This window comes from Pan paniscus, chromosome 23, assembly GCF_029289425.2.
Source record: "Pan paniscus chromosome 23, NHGRI_mPanPan1-v2.0_pri, whole genome shotgun sequence".
NCBI classification, from domain to species: Eukaryota; Metazoa; Chordata; class Mammalia; order Primates; family Hominidae; genus Pan; species Pan paniscus.
In genome coordinates, this window is record NC_085927.1 from 28,131,215 (window position 1) to 28,148,910 (window position 17,696).

Here is a 17,696-nt window from a genome sequence, read left to right on the forward strand (position 1 = left end):
GTGGCCAGCCACAGGAGCTGACGTTCTGCTGTGAATCTGGATGCGGGGTGGCAGGGTACCCAGGCCACACCCTGGTGGGCCGCAGGGCTCAAGAGGCAGCTGCGTTGCTTGTATTTAAAGTCAAATGGGAGCAATTAGAAAAGAGGTAAACGCCAAGTTCTCTCTTGTAGGTCGGGCTACAGGTGACTTTTTAAAAGTCTGAATTATCCTAAATTTTCTATAATAAACATTTTAAATAAAAAATAAGTATTTTGACTGGTTTAAAAGTTTATAACAAAACAAAACCCAGGCTCTTGTTTCACAGATGCTGTGAGGCGGGAGGAGGCGTCTGCTGCTGGAGTGGCCCCAGGATCCTGGCCTGGCAGAAGGGGCTTCCTCCTTCCGAGGCAGGTCAAACCCCATCCTCACTTTAGAGCCCCTGTTCCCCACACTTATTTTGAAAGATTTAAACCCACAGGAAAGTTGAAAGAGGAAGACAATGAACACCCACATGCCTCTCACCCATGTCTGCCAAAGGTTACCATTTTGCCACACGCTTCATCTATATGTCATCTTTTATATGACCTTTTGTAATGAATCATTGGTAGATACCACGACCCTTCGTCCCTAAACATTTTAGGATGGACTTCCTAAGAACTCAGACATTCTCCTATATAACTTTCCTACATAAAAGTACATTAACAGTGCCTTTATCACTAGCAAGGAACTTAACAATTTGATAATATTACACATTTATACTATCATCCAGTCCTCAGTTGAATTTAATTGTTCCCAAAATGTCCTTTATGGCTGTCTTTGTTTGGTTTGTTTTCCTCTTTAGCATCCATGTCTTGAATAGGCACAGCACCCAGCCCTCGCTCAGGCTGACTCCACACCATGAGGAAGTCAGGTCAGCTGCCCGTGGCTCGGTTGTCTCCCATGTCATCTGTCTCCTAGGTTGGCCTTCCCCTAGGTCATTCATCCCCTAGCCTGGCCGTCCCGTAGGTCATCCATCCCCTAGCTTGGCCGTCCCGTAGGTCATCCATCCCCTAGCTCGACTGTCCCGTAGGTCATCCATCCCCTAGCTCGACTGTCCCCTAGGTCATCCATCCCCTAGCTTGGCCGTCCCGTAGGTCATCCATCCCCTAGCTCGACTGTCCCGTAGGTCATCCATCCCCTAGCTCGACTGTCCCGTAGGTCATCCATCCCCTAGCCTGGCCGTCCCGTAGGTCATCCATCCCCTAGCTCGACTGTCCCCTAGGTCATCCATCCCCTAGCTTGGCCGTCCCGTAGGTCATCCATCCCCTAGCTTGACTGTCCCCTAGGTCATCCATCCCCTAGCTCGACTGTCCCCTAGGTCATCCATCCCCTAGCTCGACCGTCCCATAGGTCATCCATCCCCTAGCTCAACTGTCCCCTAGGTCATCCATCCCCTAGGTTGGCCGTCCCCTAGGTCATCCATCCCCTAGGTTGGCCGTCCCCTAGGTCATCCATCCCCTAGGTTGGCCGTCCCCTAGGTCATCCATCCCCTAGCCTGGCTGTCCCCTAGGTCATCCATCCCCTAGCCTGGCCGTCCCCTAGGTCATCTATCCCCTAGCCTGGCTGTCCCCTAGGTCATCCATCCCCTAGCCTGGCTGTCCCCTAGGTCATCCATCCCCTAGCTCAACCGTCTCCTCGGTCCTCAGCCGTCCTCTAGGTCGGCCATCCGCTAGCCTGTCTGTCCCCCAGGCTTGGCTTTGGCTTTAGTATTCCGTATGTGACGTCTAGCAAATGGCTTTGCCTCTGTGGGTGCCCCTGGAGCGTGAGGCCTTAGAGGCCGCCCTCTGGCTCTAGGGTTCCATGAATGGTGTCCATGGCTTGTTCCTGGGGTCCTGTTCCTGTTTCTCCCTTGCTCCTCCTATCTGCTGGGCCCTGGGGAGGCTCACCAAGTACCAGCCTTGGCACAGCCAACCCAGGCAGTAGGTGCTTCATGGATGGAGAAGCAGTGGGCATACTGCCCACCACAGCAACGTGAGGGAGGTGGGTGGCCAAGCTGACACAATAGGTTGAATGTCCACACTGTCACCACTGAGGCAGTGAGCTTGGGACCACATTCTCCATTCTTTGCTGACCCCCTAAAGCAGCACCCATCACCAGTATTGGGATGTGTTTAGGGACCCACATAGAAACCCAGGGGAATTCTCAGCTCAGCCCCAGTGCAACAGGGAAAGCTCGACTGGGAGCCTTGATGAAGGCACACTCTCCCGGTCCCTGAGAAGGCGCAGATCCCAACCCTAACTCAGTTGCTGGCCTGGCTGGGGCACCAGGAAGCCTGGCTCTGTAGAGGGTGGAGCAGGAGGAGAGGCCTGGCTCTCTAGAGTCTTCTAGGAGAGGGGCCAAAGAGCTGGAAAGGCCAAGGGAGACGAATGCACCAAGGAGGGGATGCGAAATAAAGCGTCTGGTTTGCTGAGTTATTTAAAGAGGAACTGGATCAGGCTGCAGGAGCCATCTTCACCAAATGGGCACGTGACGGGCTCAGGCGCACCATGGCCCACCCTGACTGGGCTATTGGATGGCAGGAGAAGGCAGACTCAAGTCCAAGCCCCAGAAGCCTTGCAATGAAGGCATGCTACATTCTGGGGAAGCTTTTCACGCAAAAGGGAGGCAGGAAGCAGGAGACAGCCGGGTTGCCCCCAGCCAGGAGGAGGAGCACAGGCTCCAGGGCTGGACAGTGGAGGTGGGGTGACATGACACTCCGCAGAGCTCCGCCCACCCTGTATGCTGACAGGGGCCTGTTAGAGTGTGCTCTGATTCCTCTCCCTCAACCTTCACTGGATCCACCCAAAGTCCTGGGCTCTGGAAAGTGAGGGGCTGAGTCAGACCTAGCAGCCCTGCAGGTCAGTTCCCGGACCAGTCCTTTGAGACGACAAACCCTCCCTAACTATCAAACCCACCAAACGGGCAGGACCAGGCACAATGCTCAGTGCCTGAGGTCCCAGCTCCTGCCAGCAGCCCTGGACTGCGCAGTGTTCTCCAGGCCCTGGGGCTGGCGGGCTGCTCCCCGCGGGATCACCTATGAAGAAAGACAATGCCAGGCTGCCTCCTCCAGAGAAGGGGAGTGTGACGCAGGAATGGCTCCAGTCTTTTCTTCTTCACAAGAAATCAGAAGCCTTTGCTGTGGATGCCAACGGCCCTAGCTCCCATGTAGAAAGCCCAGCGTGACCGCCTCAGTGCATAGGGCTGGGTCAGCAGTCAGCTGGCTATGCGCCACTAGCTGTCCATCCCTGGCTTCCGGTTTGCTCTCCCTCTCCTCTACCCCACCAAAGCCCAACAATGAACAGACAGGGCCCCAGACCCTGTGAAGCCCCCTGCCTGACTACCCACCTCTCGCCGGGACTTCTGTGAGGACTTCTCAAGGACATCGTCGCTGGAGAGGTCTGAGTCCTCGGAGAAGCTCAGCTGGCGCCGGAGCTGCAGCTCTGTGGAGAGAGGGAGGCCACGTGAGGACGGCGCCAGACAGCAGGCGCAGCCCTCTCCTGCTCCTACGCTCCCATGTGCAGCCAAGGAGGCCGGGTGGAGGGCTGGATTCATTTTAGTTTAAGGGATCCCCCATCCTGGGGAGCCAGGAGCTGGGACACCAACCTTTGCCTGGGCAGGGCAGCGCTGATGCCAAGTGGGTGGCACCTAGGCCTGCCCAGCCCCTCCTGGTAGCACTGCCCTCTGCCCTGTGCACGAGTGGGCCCCTCTGGGGTCGTCTGACTTTAGGAAGGGCACAAACCTCCACAGTCTTCCTGGTCCGGTTTCAAGCTGGCTTTGAGAATTCTGTTACTAAGCTGGCTATGCCCTGTGAACCCATGGTTCGGTCCCTTCTCCAGGTCAGCACGGCTCCTGAGAACCCTCGGTGGGGAGCGTGTGAGTGTGGATCCTGAGAGCCCCAGTGAACCCAGCCCCTCCCGCACCCCTCCCGCTCTGCCTGCACGCGGACCCAGCTGCTGACGCACCTGCCCTTACGACGGGAAGCACCCTGTGCTTTCCAGAGTCCACCGTGGCCCCGCTGGAGGGGGTGCTGGGGCAGGACTTGTCGTCGGCCTTCTTCTTCTTGTCCTTCTTGTACCCGGAGAAGACGGACTTCCACAGGGACTTGGGTTTGGCGGCGGCTTCCTCCAGGAGGTTGGAGCTGGGCTTCTCCGGGGGCCGGCCCTCGCCTTTGGACTTCTTCTCCTTCTTGTTTCTGCGGGGGGAGAAGAGTGACGACCTTTTCTTGCTCTTCCCACTGGAGCCCTCGGATGAAGTGAAAGAGCCATCTGGGCCCCCTGAGTCCGACGGCGGGGAGAGGACCTCCTCGCTGGTGGCTTCATGCTTCAGGGTGGGCTCCTCGGAGCCCCTGAGAGTGGGGCGTGTGGGGGAGTCAGGCCGGCGCTCCTTGCCCTGGGAGGGTGCTGAGGACGCCTTGCGGGGCCTGGGGGTGCCTGAGGCCAGCTCCATCTGCTGCATCCTGCTCAGCTGCCTGGCCATGGCGTCCCGCAGCGCCTGGCTCTTCACGGACTTCTCCCTGGCTCGCATGCGCTCCTCGGCCAACTCCTTGGCTTCCGCGGACACCAAGGGCAGCCCCCTCTTCTGTGGCTGCAGCGTCCCCTCCAGAGCAGGCAGCCTCCCGTTCTCCTTGGCCAGGGGCGGGTGGCGAGGCTTCTCGGGGCGCGGCCAGCAGGACGGGGGCGTGAAGAATTTCTCCTGCAGGCTTGAGTCCTCAGTCTTGTCGTCATAGGTGTCCTCCACATCATCAGCAAAGGGAATCTCCTCCACGCTCTCCACAAACGACTTCCGCACCTCCTCTCTGGGGGGCTGAGCAGGCTCCCGGGGGGGCCGCATCCAGGTGGCGGGCAAGGGCGGCGGGACCACCGAGGCATTGGGCTCGGCCTCCCTGAGCTTCCTCCGCAAGGTGGCGGGCTCCTCGCCCGGGGGCGGCGGCGGGGGCGGGCTGGAGGGGGGCGTGAGCATGGCGGAGTCCGAGGTGTTGAAGCTCTGGCTGCCCAGTGTCTTCATGTTGGAGGAGCTCCCGTGCAGGCCCAGGCCAGAGCTGCTGGACAGCTCCCTGCGCTCCTCCTGGGCGCTGCGTAGCTCTCTATCGGACGGGGACCGGGGGGTTGGCAGGGACAACGGCTCGCCCTCCGGCTTTGGCAGGCCCAGCCTTTTGGGGATAGACAGAGGCTTGAGAAGGTGGAGTCCCTCATCCTGGGGGGACTTTTCAACGGAATAGGATTTGAGGGACACTGGCCTGAAGGCAGGCGTGGGGAAGCTGGGCTCGGGCCCCTTGCTGCGGTCCACAGGTGTGAGCCCGAGGCTGCGGCGGATCTCCGCACTCTTCATCCAGAACTCCTCCACCAGGTCGCTCCGTCTGAGGGCCTCGTCCACAGCAAGGGGGCTGCCCAGTCTGTCCTTGGTGTCACTTTGGCTTTGGACAGGGAGAGGGGCCAGTGGGGTGGATGTTTTGGCCGGGGCAGGCTGGAAGCGTATGGGGGACTGGGTAGGGGATGGGACAGTGGCCTCGGTGGAAGGCTGGGGCTGGGAGCAGATGGGGAGTGGGCTGGGTGGGGGCGTGGAGGCCGCCACGGGTGGCCGGGGCTGCGGGCTCCCTGGTGAGACAGGAGTCCTAGCTTCTGGCAGGGTCACTGGCTGCGATCGGATGGGAGAGTGCACAGCTTTCAGATCCGAGGGGGCATCAGCTTTGGGCTTCTCTTTGGGGAGCAAAGGCTCAGGGAAAAGGCGCTCCTCAGGTGATTTCTCCTGGGTGGCGGCAGGGACAGGTGGGAGTTGGGGCCCCTACGGGGAAGGAAGACAGAAGCCGCTGAGAAGGTGTGGGCTTTCATGGCCAGAAGCATCCTCAGGGAGCCTTCTCACTCAAAGTGCCTGCACCTGTGCCTGCTGCAGGACTTCCCCGTCCTTCCAGCTGTTATTAGAACAGCTCCAGGAGAACCCTTTCCACTTTCTGCTCCAGGTGTTCAGTGTTTAGAACCTTAGAACCACTCTGCTTAGTTTAGACAAACTGGGTTTTCAGGATTTGGTTCATCTCAAATACATCCTATATTCTTTGTCCACTCACAGGAACACTGGCCAAAAGGACATAGAGGAATGCAGTTCTCACCCTCCAGGAGGCCCCAGAGCACCAAGATCCCTGACGTACGTACAGAGGGGCCAGGACTGTAAGAAGACTTACCATAGCTATTTATCACGGTGCATTATGATCAAATTGTCCTCCCCAGGAAGCTCAAAGATGTGCAGAGATTCCTGCACCAGCCCTTATATCAACCCATCCAAGAGCCTCAAACAAAGCCTCCCCATTTCACAGACGGCTGAGCACAGTGGCTCACACCTGTAATCCCAGCACTTTGGGAGGCCGAAGTGGGCAGATCACGAGGTCAGGAGATCGAGACCATCCTGGCTAACACGGTGAAACCCCGTCTCTACTAAAAATACAAAAACAAAATTAGGCGGGTGTGGTGGTGGGTGCCTACAGTCCCAGCTACTCGGGAGGCTGAGGCAGAAGAATGGCGTGAACCCGGGAGGTGGAGCTTGCAGTGAGCCAAGATCGCGCCACTGCATCCTAGCCTGGGCGACAGTGTGAGACTCCATCTCAAAAAAAAAAAAAAAAAAAAAAAATCCAATCAGTGAACAGGCTAGGCGCAGTGGCTCATGCTGTAATCCCAGCACCTTGGGAGGCTGAGGCAGGAGGATTGCTTGAGCCCAGGAGTTGGGAGGCTGCAGTGAGCCATGATCATGCCACTGCACTGTTGCCCATGCCAGTCTGGGCAAGAGAGTGAGACCCTGTCTCAAAAAAAAAAAAAAAAAAAAAAATCACTGAATAGTTCCATGCTTCCTAGAATCCCAAAGACTAAATCAAGCAGATGCAGGCCTTATATTCCAGCTTTCTCCCTGATCTGGCCTGCAGACAGTATTTCCCAAACCATGTTCCACAGGACCTGCTGTCACAGTTGGCTTCGCAGCATCCTCCATGTGGTTCACACACCACAGGCTGTCTGCATGGACGTTGTAAATTTCTTTGTTTTTGAGACGGAGTCTCGCTCTGTCGCCCAGGCTGGAGTGCAGTGGTGCCATCTCGGCTCACTGCAAGCTCCGCCTCCCGGGTTCATGCCATTCTCCTGCCTCAGCCTCCTGAGTGAGTAGCTGGGACTACAGGCGCCCGCCACCACAGCTAATTTTTTGTATTGTTAGTAGAGACAGGCTATCACTGTGTTAACCAGGATGGTCTCGATCTCCTGACCTCGTGATCTGCCTGCCTCAGCCTCCCAAAGTGCTGGGATTACAGGCGTGAGCCACCGCGCCTGGCCAGATGTTGTAAATTTCGGTGGTTATACATTTATTTTAACATAATGTTAAAAATGCATTTGTCATATCAAACCAACCATCCCATTGATATTATTGCTTTAATTTAAACAAATTTATTTTTAATAAAATATCAAATGTTTTATACCATTTATCATAAAAATTATAATTATATTATTTTTAATATATTATAAATTTATAAAAAATAAATTTGTTCTAATAAATTTTAATAAATTTATATTTATAAACATAAATAAATTTTAATAAATTTATATTTATAAACATAAATAAATTTTAATAAATTTATATTTATAAACATAAATAAATTTTAATAAATTTATATTTATAAACATAAATTTTAATAAATTTATGTTTATAAACAATTTTAATACACCTACGTTTATTATACATTTATTAAATATAATAAATTATTTATTTTTAATAAATTTATGTTTAAATTAAACATATGGTGTGTGGTATGTGGACCTAACACAGTGACACGGGGTAGACGACTCAGGTTTGGGATCAGAGTGGGGCAGAGGTAGTAGGTGCCACCCAGACGGCCTCATCCCCAAGAGTACTGAGCTGGAACTCCAAGGCCACTCCTGTCATCAACAGCTCCACTTAGTACAAGGAGGATGATAGTTTTCAGTCTTCCTCAGAATGAGGAGGCCAGCAGGCTATGTTAGCCCCAGTCTTGGTGGGACCCACACCATGGGCCCTGAAACAGAGAAGTTAATATGTGTCCTTGGGGTCCCATTAGTTCTCTGTACCCCACGGCGAGCCCCAAACTCTTACCTCTGTTGAGGGGCTGTGGACTGGAATGAACAGAAGAGCTGATTCCTGGGGAGACCGGATGGGGCTGGTGGCTTGGGAGGGACCTGAAAAGAATGAACACAGGGACTTACAAGAGGAAGCCCCCCCATGTGCCAGGAAGGCACCCCTATCAGCCAGCCCCAGAGGGTGGAGGGGAGGGTAGAGGGCGAGTCGCTGAGTCTGCTCCCAGTTCTCCTGGAAAGCACAGGTTCTCTCAGAGGCCAGGGTCCTGGAACCGTCTTCCCGGGGCTGCCCGGCACTCTCTGCAGGTGCTCCTGTCAACACCAGGTCAGGCCGTGGGCTTCCTCCATGTGCAGACTCTGCACACAGAGCTTCAGGACAAACCTTCTACCTTCTCCCAGACCCAAACTACGCAAGGAAAGGGCCTTTGGCCAAAGCAACTGCAGCAGCCTGTGGCACAGGGAGGGTGGACAGAGGAGGAAAAGGCAAGGAGCTGCCCACACCTCGGAGGCTGGTGTGCACCGTGGCTCTGCTCTGAAGCGCCTGGCCCCTGAGCCACTCTTGTGTGCATATGGCCCTCGTAGGAATTCTGAATGTTGTTTCTCCCATCAACGACAGGCTCACCTCTCTCTTGGTGCTTTGGTGAGGCGGGCAGCTTCTCCTCATCTTCCGACACCCTCAGCTCCAGCTCTGCTTCCCCCTCAGCTGGGCACGGCAAATGCAGCTCTCTGTCAGCATCTGACGGGCTGTCAGACCAGTGCTGATCTGGCAGAGGGAAGGGGCAGAAGTGGGTGCACACCCTAAGTGAGGCCAACTCCTTTTCCACCTGACAGCAGCCACGCCGCTTGCTCATTTGCAACACAGCTGCTCAGGTGCAGGCCTGGAGGCCCTTCTTACGCAGGGACAGACCTGCCTACCAGACCACCCCCGCTCCTGAGGGGCCCGGCCAAGAGCACCCTCCTGCCTTTGCAACGCGGGGCCGCAACAAAGCCTGTGGGGCTCTGTTTCTTTTAAAATACAGCAACAGTCACACATGATGGGCTGCGACAGAGAAAGACAGGGTGTGCCTGTGGAGGGCAGGCCTGGCCTCACAGGCCCACTTCTATGCACCTCCTCCTCTCAGTAGCCCTGACTGCCACCCCAACTCCACAGCTGAGGCCTGCGCCCCCTCGCAAGCTTGGGTTCTTCTCATTCTTCCCAGCCTCGTCCCTGACCCCCTCAGCCCCCCACAACCAGACTGCGATGCAGAACACATCTCCAGGTATGTAGCTTTGGGAGCCAGTCAGCAGAATTAAAGGCCTTGTATAAAGCCACAGGTTGGCTCAGGCACCCAACTGCAGCTGGATGACTGCAGGCCAAGTCGCCTGGTGCTCGTGGGTAGGTGGTGGTTGGGTGGAATGAGATGCATTCCAGCCATGGTGGAGCCAAGAAGGAACCAGGAGGCCCAACGGCGGCCTCACTGAGCTTGATTTTGCTGGAAAGCATATTGCCTTCATCTTCCCTGAGCTCCCACCACAGGGGCGGGGAGGGCGGACCCCTACCATCATCCAGCTCAGCACCAGTGTCCCCTGGGTCCCCATCCTCTGCTGCCTCCCCTTCTATCTCGGCTGGTTCTGAGTCCACATCTTCCTCTAGGTCATTCTCATCCAATGGGGCTGCAAAGCAGAAAGGTTCAAAGGAAGGAAGAAAAGGAGGACAGACAGACAGGCTGCATCTTCATGGGGGCGAGAGGTACTGCCTTTCTCAGGGCGCTGCCATGCAGGCCCCAGGAGAGGGGAGATGCTGCCAGGCCCAGGGGGCTCTCCACACATAGCATGGGTGCTGGGGGGGCCCGGGGCCCCCAAACACAGGAGGTGGGCATTTCTCAATGCTAGGGGCCAAGTGGGAAGAGAAGAGTGGCTGAAGGTGGGGGCATTGTTCCTCTTCCCCCAAAGGTTGCTGTAGGAACCTCAGTTGGAGGAGGGTGGAAGGGGAAATGCTGCTTCTCTGGGCCTCGGCCCAGCAGCATCTGCCAAAGCCTGGCTGTGTGCTGACCGCCTCACACACCATGGGTCATTCAGCCCTCATAATGCAGGCTGAGCATCCTGAATCTGAAAATCCAAGATCCAAAATGCTCCAAAATCTGAAATTTTCTGAGCACTGACAAGAGGCCAAGTGGAAAATTCCACAGCAGACCTCGTGGTGACAGTCACACCTAAAATTCTGTTTCATGCATAAAATTATTAAAAATATTATATAAAATTATCTTTAGGCTACGTGTACAAGGTATATATGACACATAAATACATTTCTTGTTTAGACTTGTGTCCCATCCCCAAGATCTCTCATTATGTATATGCAGAGATTACAACATCTGAAAAAAATTCGAAATCCAAAACACTTCTGGTCTCAAACATTTCAGGTAAGAAACACTCAGCCTGCAATATAATTAGAGGGACCGTTTCTTTAGCGAGAAGTCTGAGGTCCAGCCAGCTGAGGGAGTTGTCCACAGTGCTGTGTGCAGGGGCACCAGATGAGCCTCCTTTGCAATAATTTAGAGAAATACTAATACTTTGGGAGAGCATTGGGGGATGAAGGTATGTAAAGTTCATCCTCTGGACTCCAAGTGGCCCTTCAGGGCTGCAAAATGAGGCAAAACCCTCGACAACTTCCCCTCCCCAGGAGCCGGCCCCTAAGCACGCACACACCCTGTCCCCACCTCCCACACTCCGAACTTGCACCAGCAGGAAGAGGGCGGCACGCTCTGCTCCGAGGACACTGTGAGACCCGCACCACCTGAGAGCCACAGGACCACTGGCCGGGGGCCTGCGGGCTCTCCTAGGGTTCAAGCCCAGCCACCCTCAAATTACCCCTAAGGGTTTTAATTTCAGGAGAAAGGAGTTATGCTCTGATGTCTATATACAAGAGTCCGCACGGATCAAAGCCCCAGGCTGGGGAGCAGGGAACTGATGGGGCCCGGTTAGGTGGATTTCTTAAAAAGCCATGTGGAAATGGGAGGGCGCAGCCTCGGAAGTAGCATCTTCTCTCCACAGGCCAGGTACTTAGAAGATGCTGGCAACGTCTTATCCCTTGAACAGGGTGGCAGTTATATGATTTTCTGTTTCTTTAATAATTCCTTAAGCTTATGTTTATCTTTTATGCACAGTTTGTAAGATGACGGTTCAAATCTAGTGTTTGAAGAACTGTATGAAACAGGTTTGGAAGGGAACAGACGGCCCACGTCACAGGGAGAGATAGGCGGGTTCCCAGACTAGCTGACAGTTAGGGCCATGTGCCTCCCTGAGATACCAGAGTGGCCCACGTTGCTGGCCGTGCCAAATGCTATCCTACAGCATCGGCACCTGCTGGGGGAAGCAGGGGGGAAATGCCTCAAGTATTTCTATTGGTTAAAACCTCGGTGTGAGAACACTGCTTTTGGCCACTCAAGGAAGACAGTTCATCAAACACCAGGGAGTGGGACTTCTGAAGCAAAGATAAAAGAATTCATGGCTGCACTACACCGATTCTGAAAAGGAGGAACAAACGCCCCGTTTGGAACAGAATCTGGCCCATCCCATGGAGAGGGCCACTGTGCCTGACAGATTTGTTGGGGTGAATCTGGGTGCCCAGGGATCAATATGGCAACTCTACACTCTTGCTGGCGAGGGAACTGGAGGCCAGCACCAAGGAGACCCAAACAGGCCTCCCAGCCGAGCACAGCCCAGGGCACCCTGGGTTAGCCTGATCCTGCCCTGGTGCCTGGGTCCTTCACGCGGCTCTCCTGTAGACTTTCTATTAAGAAATGCCTGTGGTAGAGTCAGGCGGGTGAGAAGTCTACACTCCTTGGCAGTACCTTGAAAGGAAAAATCGTCACACAGATAAAAAAAAAATAAACAGGTGAGAAATATCAACGCAGCAGCAGCAGTGTTGAAAGGGACACAGCTTGGGGGGTGGATCTGGGGGTGAAATTCAGGTTAAGACGGAGTGCAGGGTGCTAGAAGCTGCCACGCAGGTTGATGAGCCACGTGCTATGAAAGCCAGGAGCCACTGACCCGCTCAGCTCTTGGTTTCCTTCAGCCACCAGCTGGGAGGCTCTTGCCCCACCGCCCTAGGGACCCAAGCTATCTAGGAGAGGAGCCGGCTGTCTCTGCGCAGAGCAGTGGCCCTTCCCTGCGCCTGTGTGTGCCTGTTTCTCCCACTGCCGGGAGGACACAGGGACAGGCTGCTGAAGCCCCACGAGCTCCCATGTCCGCATCCCAGAAGTGACCGCTAGGACAGTGGTGCTGTTGGCGATAACACTGCCCTTCCTCCAGCAGTGTCTGACAACTCATGGAGGGATTTTTGGTGTCTTCATAGGTGGTGGAGGCTGCACGGACACTCCAAGGGCCGAGGCCAAGAATGTTAAACCTTCTGCAAGGGAAAGAGCTGTCCTGCCCCAAATGCCAGTAGCCCCTCGGTGAGAAACACACACTTCCAGAAACATGTAGGAAGGACAACTCAGGCTGCTCAACGATCTCTTGTACTTGAAGAGACGCCTGCAGCTCGGGCGGGATTTGGCTGGTGTCACCCCTGGTCACACCCAGCCTGTCCCCACTTTCTGCTGAATAGCACCCGCCCATCCTCTGCTCTTCCCTCTCCACCGTCATCCTCCCAGAAACCCCCTGGTTTTGACGGCCTCCTTCTCTGATAGCTTGGTAGGCTTGTGGAATATCTTCTGATTCCTCCCCTTTCACACTCAATCGGTAACCACCTCATTCTCAACACATTTTAAAACTCTCAGTGCCAAAAACGTTCCTTTGGCTTTGGCCTTTTTATCCGACTCTATCAATAAAAACCTGCCAGTGTCTGTCCTGCCTGCCCTCACGTTTCCCTCTGAGCTGCCCTGAAGGGGGGGGTGTGCGTCTGATCCATGCAAGGGCGGGCTGTCTGGCAAGGCATGCAGGTACCCCCACCCGCCTCTGCCGCCCTGGCATGCACTTGCAACAGGCCCAGGAGTCTAGTGTTAAGGTACCAGCAGAGCCGCCTAGAGAGAGGTTACGGTGAGTGGGGAGAGAGTGAACATCACCAGACTACCTCCGGAGACCGTCTCCAGCCAGGCCTGCACCGCCGCGTGGCGTATGGAGGGAAGGTCGGGCACTGAATTTAAAACAGACGACAAATACAAAGTTACACAGCAATATGCGTTCCCAACGAGGAGAGCCAAGGTCATCCTTAAAATCCCAAAGAGAAAGAAACTCAGAAGGCATTCAGGACAGACGCCTGTCCGGCACCAACAAGGGGTGCGAGCCACGTTGTTAGCCTGTGTGATGGAGAATCAGGATGAGAAGAGAAGAGGGAAAACCCAAGGTAGGGCCGCCGCCAGCCCAGGGCTGTAGAGCGCTCCCCAGCTCACAGGCCAGCCCAGTGATGCGGGTGCTCATGGTGCCACCACAAGCCGGAAACGGAGGTTGGTCTTGCCTACAGGTGAAGATTTGGAGCCAGGGAGGAACAAACGTCTTATTAGATGCTGTTTCATGATGGCAGGAAATGCCCCTTTTGTATGCTCAGAGCCTGGCAGGGGGTGTGGCCCGTGACCGGTGCTGAATGAAAATGTGCACGCACAGAAGTGACAGCAGAGGTGACTCCGAGGGTGGGTATTTGGAAGACAGCACGCCAGGGAAGATGGCACAGCGGCCACCACGTCCCTCAGCAGTCTCCACGGTCCTTCTCTTATCGCTATTCCTTTATTTAAAAAAGCCAGAATAAGGTTCATCTTCATCCTACTGTGTGACACAGACCGTCACACCTAAAGCCTGGGGCTGGAGATGATGCTACTGTGGAGGCCTCCTGGACAGAAATCTCTTCCCAAGACTTCATTTCACTTCCAAACATGCCCCTCCCGCCCCCTTCCTGCCAACACACATGCACGTCCAGACACACTCTGAGAAAAGTACCAGAACGTTTTACGAAGTGAGGAAAGAGCAGCGGTGACCAGAAACATGAGAGAAAGACAGAAAATTCTTGGTTTACCCAAGATCAGGTTCATTTTACCATTTTGCATCAATGGAGAAAGAGTCCACAACCTCTTAATCCACAGAGAACTTTACATATCCTCAGATGAAAAGTACAGGTGTCACAACTGACAGCAGCAAAGCGGGATGTGCCTGGCTCCCGTGTGTGACCTCATGGGTGGCTCTGCCCTGACAGAAAGGCCCCCTGTGGCGACAGAGGCAGCAGGCGGGCGGTGCTCGGGGCACGCTGCGGCCTGGGGCTGGGAGTGTTTACCTCCGGAAGCAGAGGACTCAGAGGCCGGCGCCATCCTCTCTTCCTCCTCTCTCTCACGGATATGAGTCCAGTGCACGTCAGCCTGGATCTCCAGAGGATCCGCCGCATGCATGACCTGCTGGAGCCTCTGGTTCCCGGCTAGTGTCCCAGGGTCAAGGGGTGGAGAAATGAGGTGGGGAAGGAGGGGATGAAATAGCATGGGAAAGGAAACAGAAAGAGAAGTTACAGCATTGGCCAGGGTCAGTATGAATCAGAAAGAAGTAAAAATTAAGAACATGTATGCACATGTATACACACACACACACAGACGCATGGACACACAGACACACACGCACAGTCCTTCTGCTCATTCAGTGTGACCTGGTCATTTCCAGCCGTATATGTACCATTCAATTCAGTGAAGAGAATCACACGTTCCTTTCTGAGGCTCCTTTCATCCTGAGCTGCATTCAGGGGGCCCATGCACCAAGATGGAAAAAGAGCAGATTCCAGCCTGCTTCTGCAGGCCCAGCCCCAAGGGGTCACAAGGACCTGCTTTGTCCCTAGCACAGTGTGAGACCCCAGGATGCACTATCCTGCCCCTCTGCTGGTCACACAGCAAGGTGCCCACCACCACTCGCCCAGCTGATGGCCAGGTGACGAGAGAGGTGGGAAGAGATTGTGTCATTCTGCCGCCAGCCGGCCAGCTCATACAGGACAGAGATAGACTTTGCTGGCACTTCGGTTTGCATCTTCTGCAGCTGGAGCTGCTGCTGGAGAGAAAAAGTCCCCATCCCTTAGTGGGCCTCATGCTGCATGCTGGGTCTGAGGCAAGGACACGGATCCCAGCGGAGGGTAGAGTCAGGGGAGGTGATGGCTGGGAGGGAAGCAGAGCTCTTTCATGTACGTTTCCAAACCCTTGGAATTTCACAGGCGAGAATGAGACCAACAGCTCTCTGAGGTCAAAGCCCTCACCTAAGAACTCCATATGGTGCCCTGCTTATCACCTCTGGAAACAAGGCCTGGTTTCTCAGCTACATGGAAACTCACCAGCGGCCCCTCCGGATCCCTGCCCTGTGGGATCCCTGTACTTAGTGCTTGGACCGTGCCACATAGTTGGGTTAAGATAAAGGGACAGCCAGCAACTGGGAAGGGAAGGTGGCTGTTCAGCAGGTGCCACCTGATCTGAAGGATTCGTGTTCCTGCCAGGAGCCAGCTTCCATCTGGGAATGGGTGACATGCCTCCTCTGAGTCTAACCAGACAATCTGGCCTTGGCTTCAGTCACTATGACAGCCTCTTCAAGCAACAGGGAATGTGAAATGGGCAGAAAGGACCAGCAAGACCACCCAGTGTGATGCTGGCCCTGTGCTCTGCCGTATGTGGGGTATCAGCCCGTTGTTGGAGCTGCTAGTCTCTATAGATTTGTTGCTGGCCCTGCAAGCCGTATGTGGGGTATTAGCCCCTTGTTGGAGTTGCTGGTCTCTATAGATGTTGCTGGTCTCTATAGATTTGTGGACTTTTTTCTGAGGTGAATTTGCCTTTTTTTTTTTTTTTGAGACGAAGTGTCGCTCTTGTTGCCCAGGCTAGAGTGCAATGGCACGATCTCAGCTCACCGCAACCTCCGCCTCCCAGGTTCAAGCAATTCTCCTGCCTCAGCCTCCCAAGTAGCTGGGATTACAGGCATGTGCCACCATGTCCGACTAATTTTTTGTATTTTTTAGTAGAGACAGGGTTTCTCCGTGTTGGTCAGACTGGTCTCAAACTCCCGATCTCAGGTGATCCACACGCCTCGGCCTCCCAAAGTGCTGGGATTACAGGCATGAGCCACTGCACCCGGCCGTCAATTTGCCTTTCTTTATGGTGCTGGGTGGGACTAAGTCACAGCAGAGTCACCTAACAGCCTGGATGCACAGGACTGAGGAAGGTAAGTCAAAGAGTGCAGGGCCTCTCTCTACCTTCTCAGCAACAAAGAGAAGAGACGCATTCTTCTCTCAGAGTCCTGCTGTGCTTCCTGCTAATACATGCAGCCTTGGGGACTTATCGACAGCACAAGCCAGCATTTCCTCCTTTCTCAGAGAAACATTAAAGGCACCTGCGCTGGCGATAGGTTTCCTGCATCAGAGAAGGAGCCAAGTCTCGGCTGGAGATGAGCTTGCAGCAAAACATATGCGGCATAGATGGGGCCACATTCCATGAGGCCACTTCTGGAGCCTTCTCCAACTTCCTCCAGAACCTCTTCTGACTCACATGTTACTTTGCGCCTGACTGTCTGGGCAGGCTGGGACCAGGGAGAGTAGCCCAGTGAGATGTGTGCAGAGCCCGTCAGCACAGTTCCATAAAACACAGACCTCTGTCTGTGAGACATGCTCTTGGAGGCAAATTTTGGATGGCTGCCAGGGAGCTGGGGTAGAAGGTGGGCACGGGGTAAAGTGGGTACCTTTAAATGTCCTCAAATCTTCTTCCTGTGGGAGGTACCTGGCGCCACTGGCCTTGCAGTTCTGTGTCCCAGGGGCAGTACTCCCCTTCTATGGCAGGGGGAGCCAGAGACCCACACAGCATCAGGAATCCCACAGCGCGATCAAGCAGGGAGGGAAGAGAAGGGAGTAGTAGTGTCCAGCCACTGCCTGCACAGGCACCGTCGGCTGCCCAACAGACACACCTGCGCTAGGGACACAGGCTCCGGTCCGGGACTCTGGGAGTTTGGCTGAATCTGTCAGTATGTGTTTGTGTAGTTAAAGCTCTTTTCCTACAGGTTTGGTCTCGACGTTAGCACTAAGTCCAGGAAATTAAGTCTGCGTGAAGGAAAGCTCGGCTCAACTCTCCTGAAAAGGGAACGTGCTTCGACCCTAAGCTGTGCCAGGGCTCAAAGCTGCCGAGTGATCATCATCAGATGGAGATGACGATGTCTGGAACAGTGCAAACAAAACACCGTGCCCTGGACCAGCTGTGCATGCTCACTCCGCTGGCTAGCAGAGGCCACGCCGGCACCTGGCTCTGCAGACACGGCAGCATGGAGGGAGAGCCCAGATTCACAGACCCCATTTCTCCTACGGCGGACAGGGTGTGGAGTGCGGGTCACTAAGGGCTGCCTGTGGGTCCTGCCCAGCCTCTGCCTCGGAGGGAAGAGTAGAGAACTGGGAGAGCAGGTCCTTAGGGAGCCCGAGGAAGTCCCTGACGCCAGCTGTTCTGGCAGACGCCCAAGGGTGCGGTTCCTTCTGCCAACCCACCTCACTGGGGCCAACATCCTGGAGCTGCACAGCTCCCGGGGGACTGGATCAGGAACATGAGCCCTGTCAGGCAAGGGCTCAGCCCTGTGTGCCAGAGAAAACAGACCCCCAGATGGGACTGGGCAGCAAGCACACAGGTGCCAGGAGAAGCAGAGATGAGCACAGTGCCA

The 17,696-nt window shown here is 54.9% G+C and overlaps 1 protein-coding gene across 12 annotated transcripts in view; it reads right to left on the minus strand.

Moving 5' to 3' along the window:
- The window catches only part of MICAL3 (microtubule associated monooxygenase, calponin and LIM domain containing 3), a 237,192-nt gene that overhangs the window by 25,890 nt on the left and 193,606 nt on the right, over positions 1 to 17,696 (minus strand). For 9 of the 12 annotated variants that reach the window (XM_034949077.3, XM_057301001.2, XM_034949078.3 and 6 more), the window contains 6 exons: positions 14,320 to 14,457; positions 9,618 to 9,731; positions 8,701 to 8,841; positions 8,098 to 8,180; positions 3,960 to 5,778; positions 3,343 to 3,437 (listed from right to left, as the gene is read on the minus strand). In XM_034949077.3, coding sequence (XP_034804968.1) covers positions 3,343 to 3,437; positions 3,960 to 5,778; positions 8,098 to 8,180; positions 8,701 to 8,841; positions 9,618 to 9,731; positions 14,320 to 14,457 — 2,390 coding nt within the window. The other 3 variants (XM_063603456.1, XM_055105731.2, XM_063603458.1) reach the window with 3 other exon arrangements.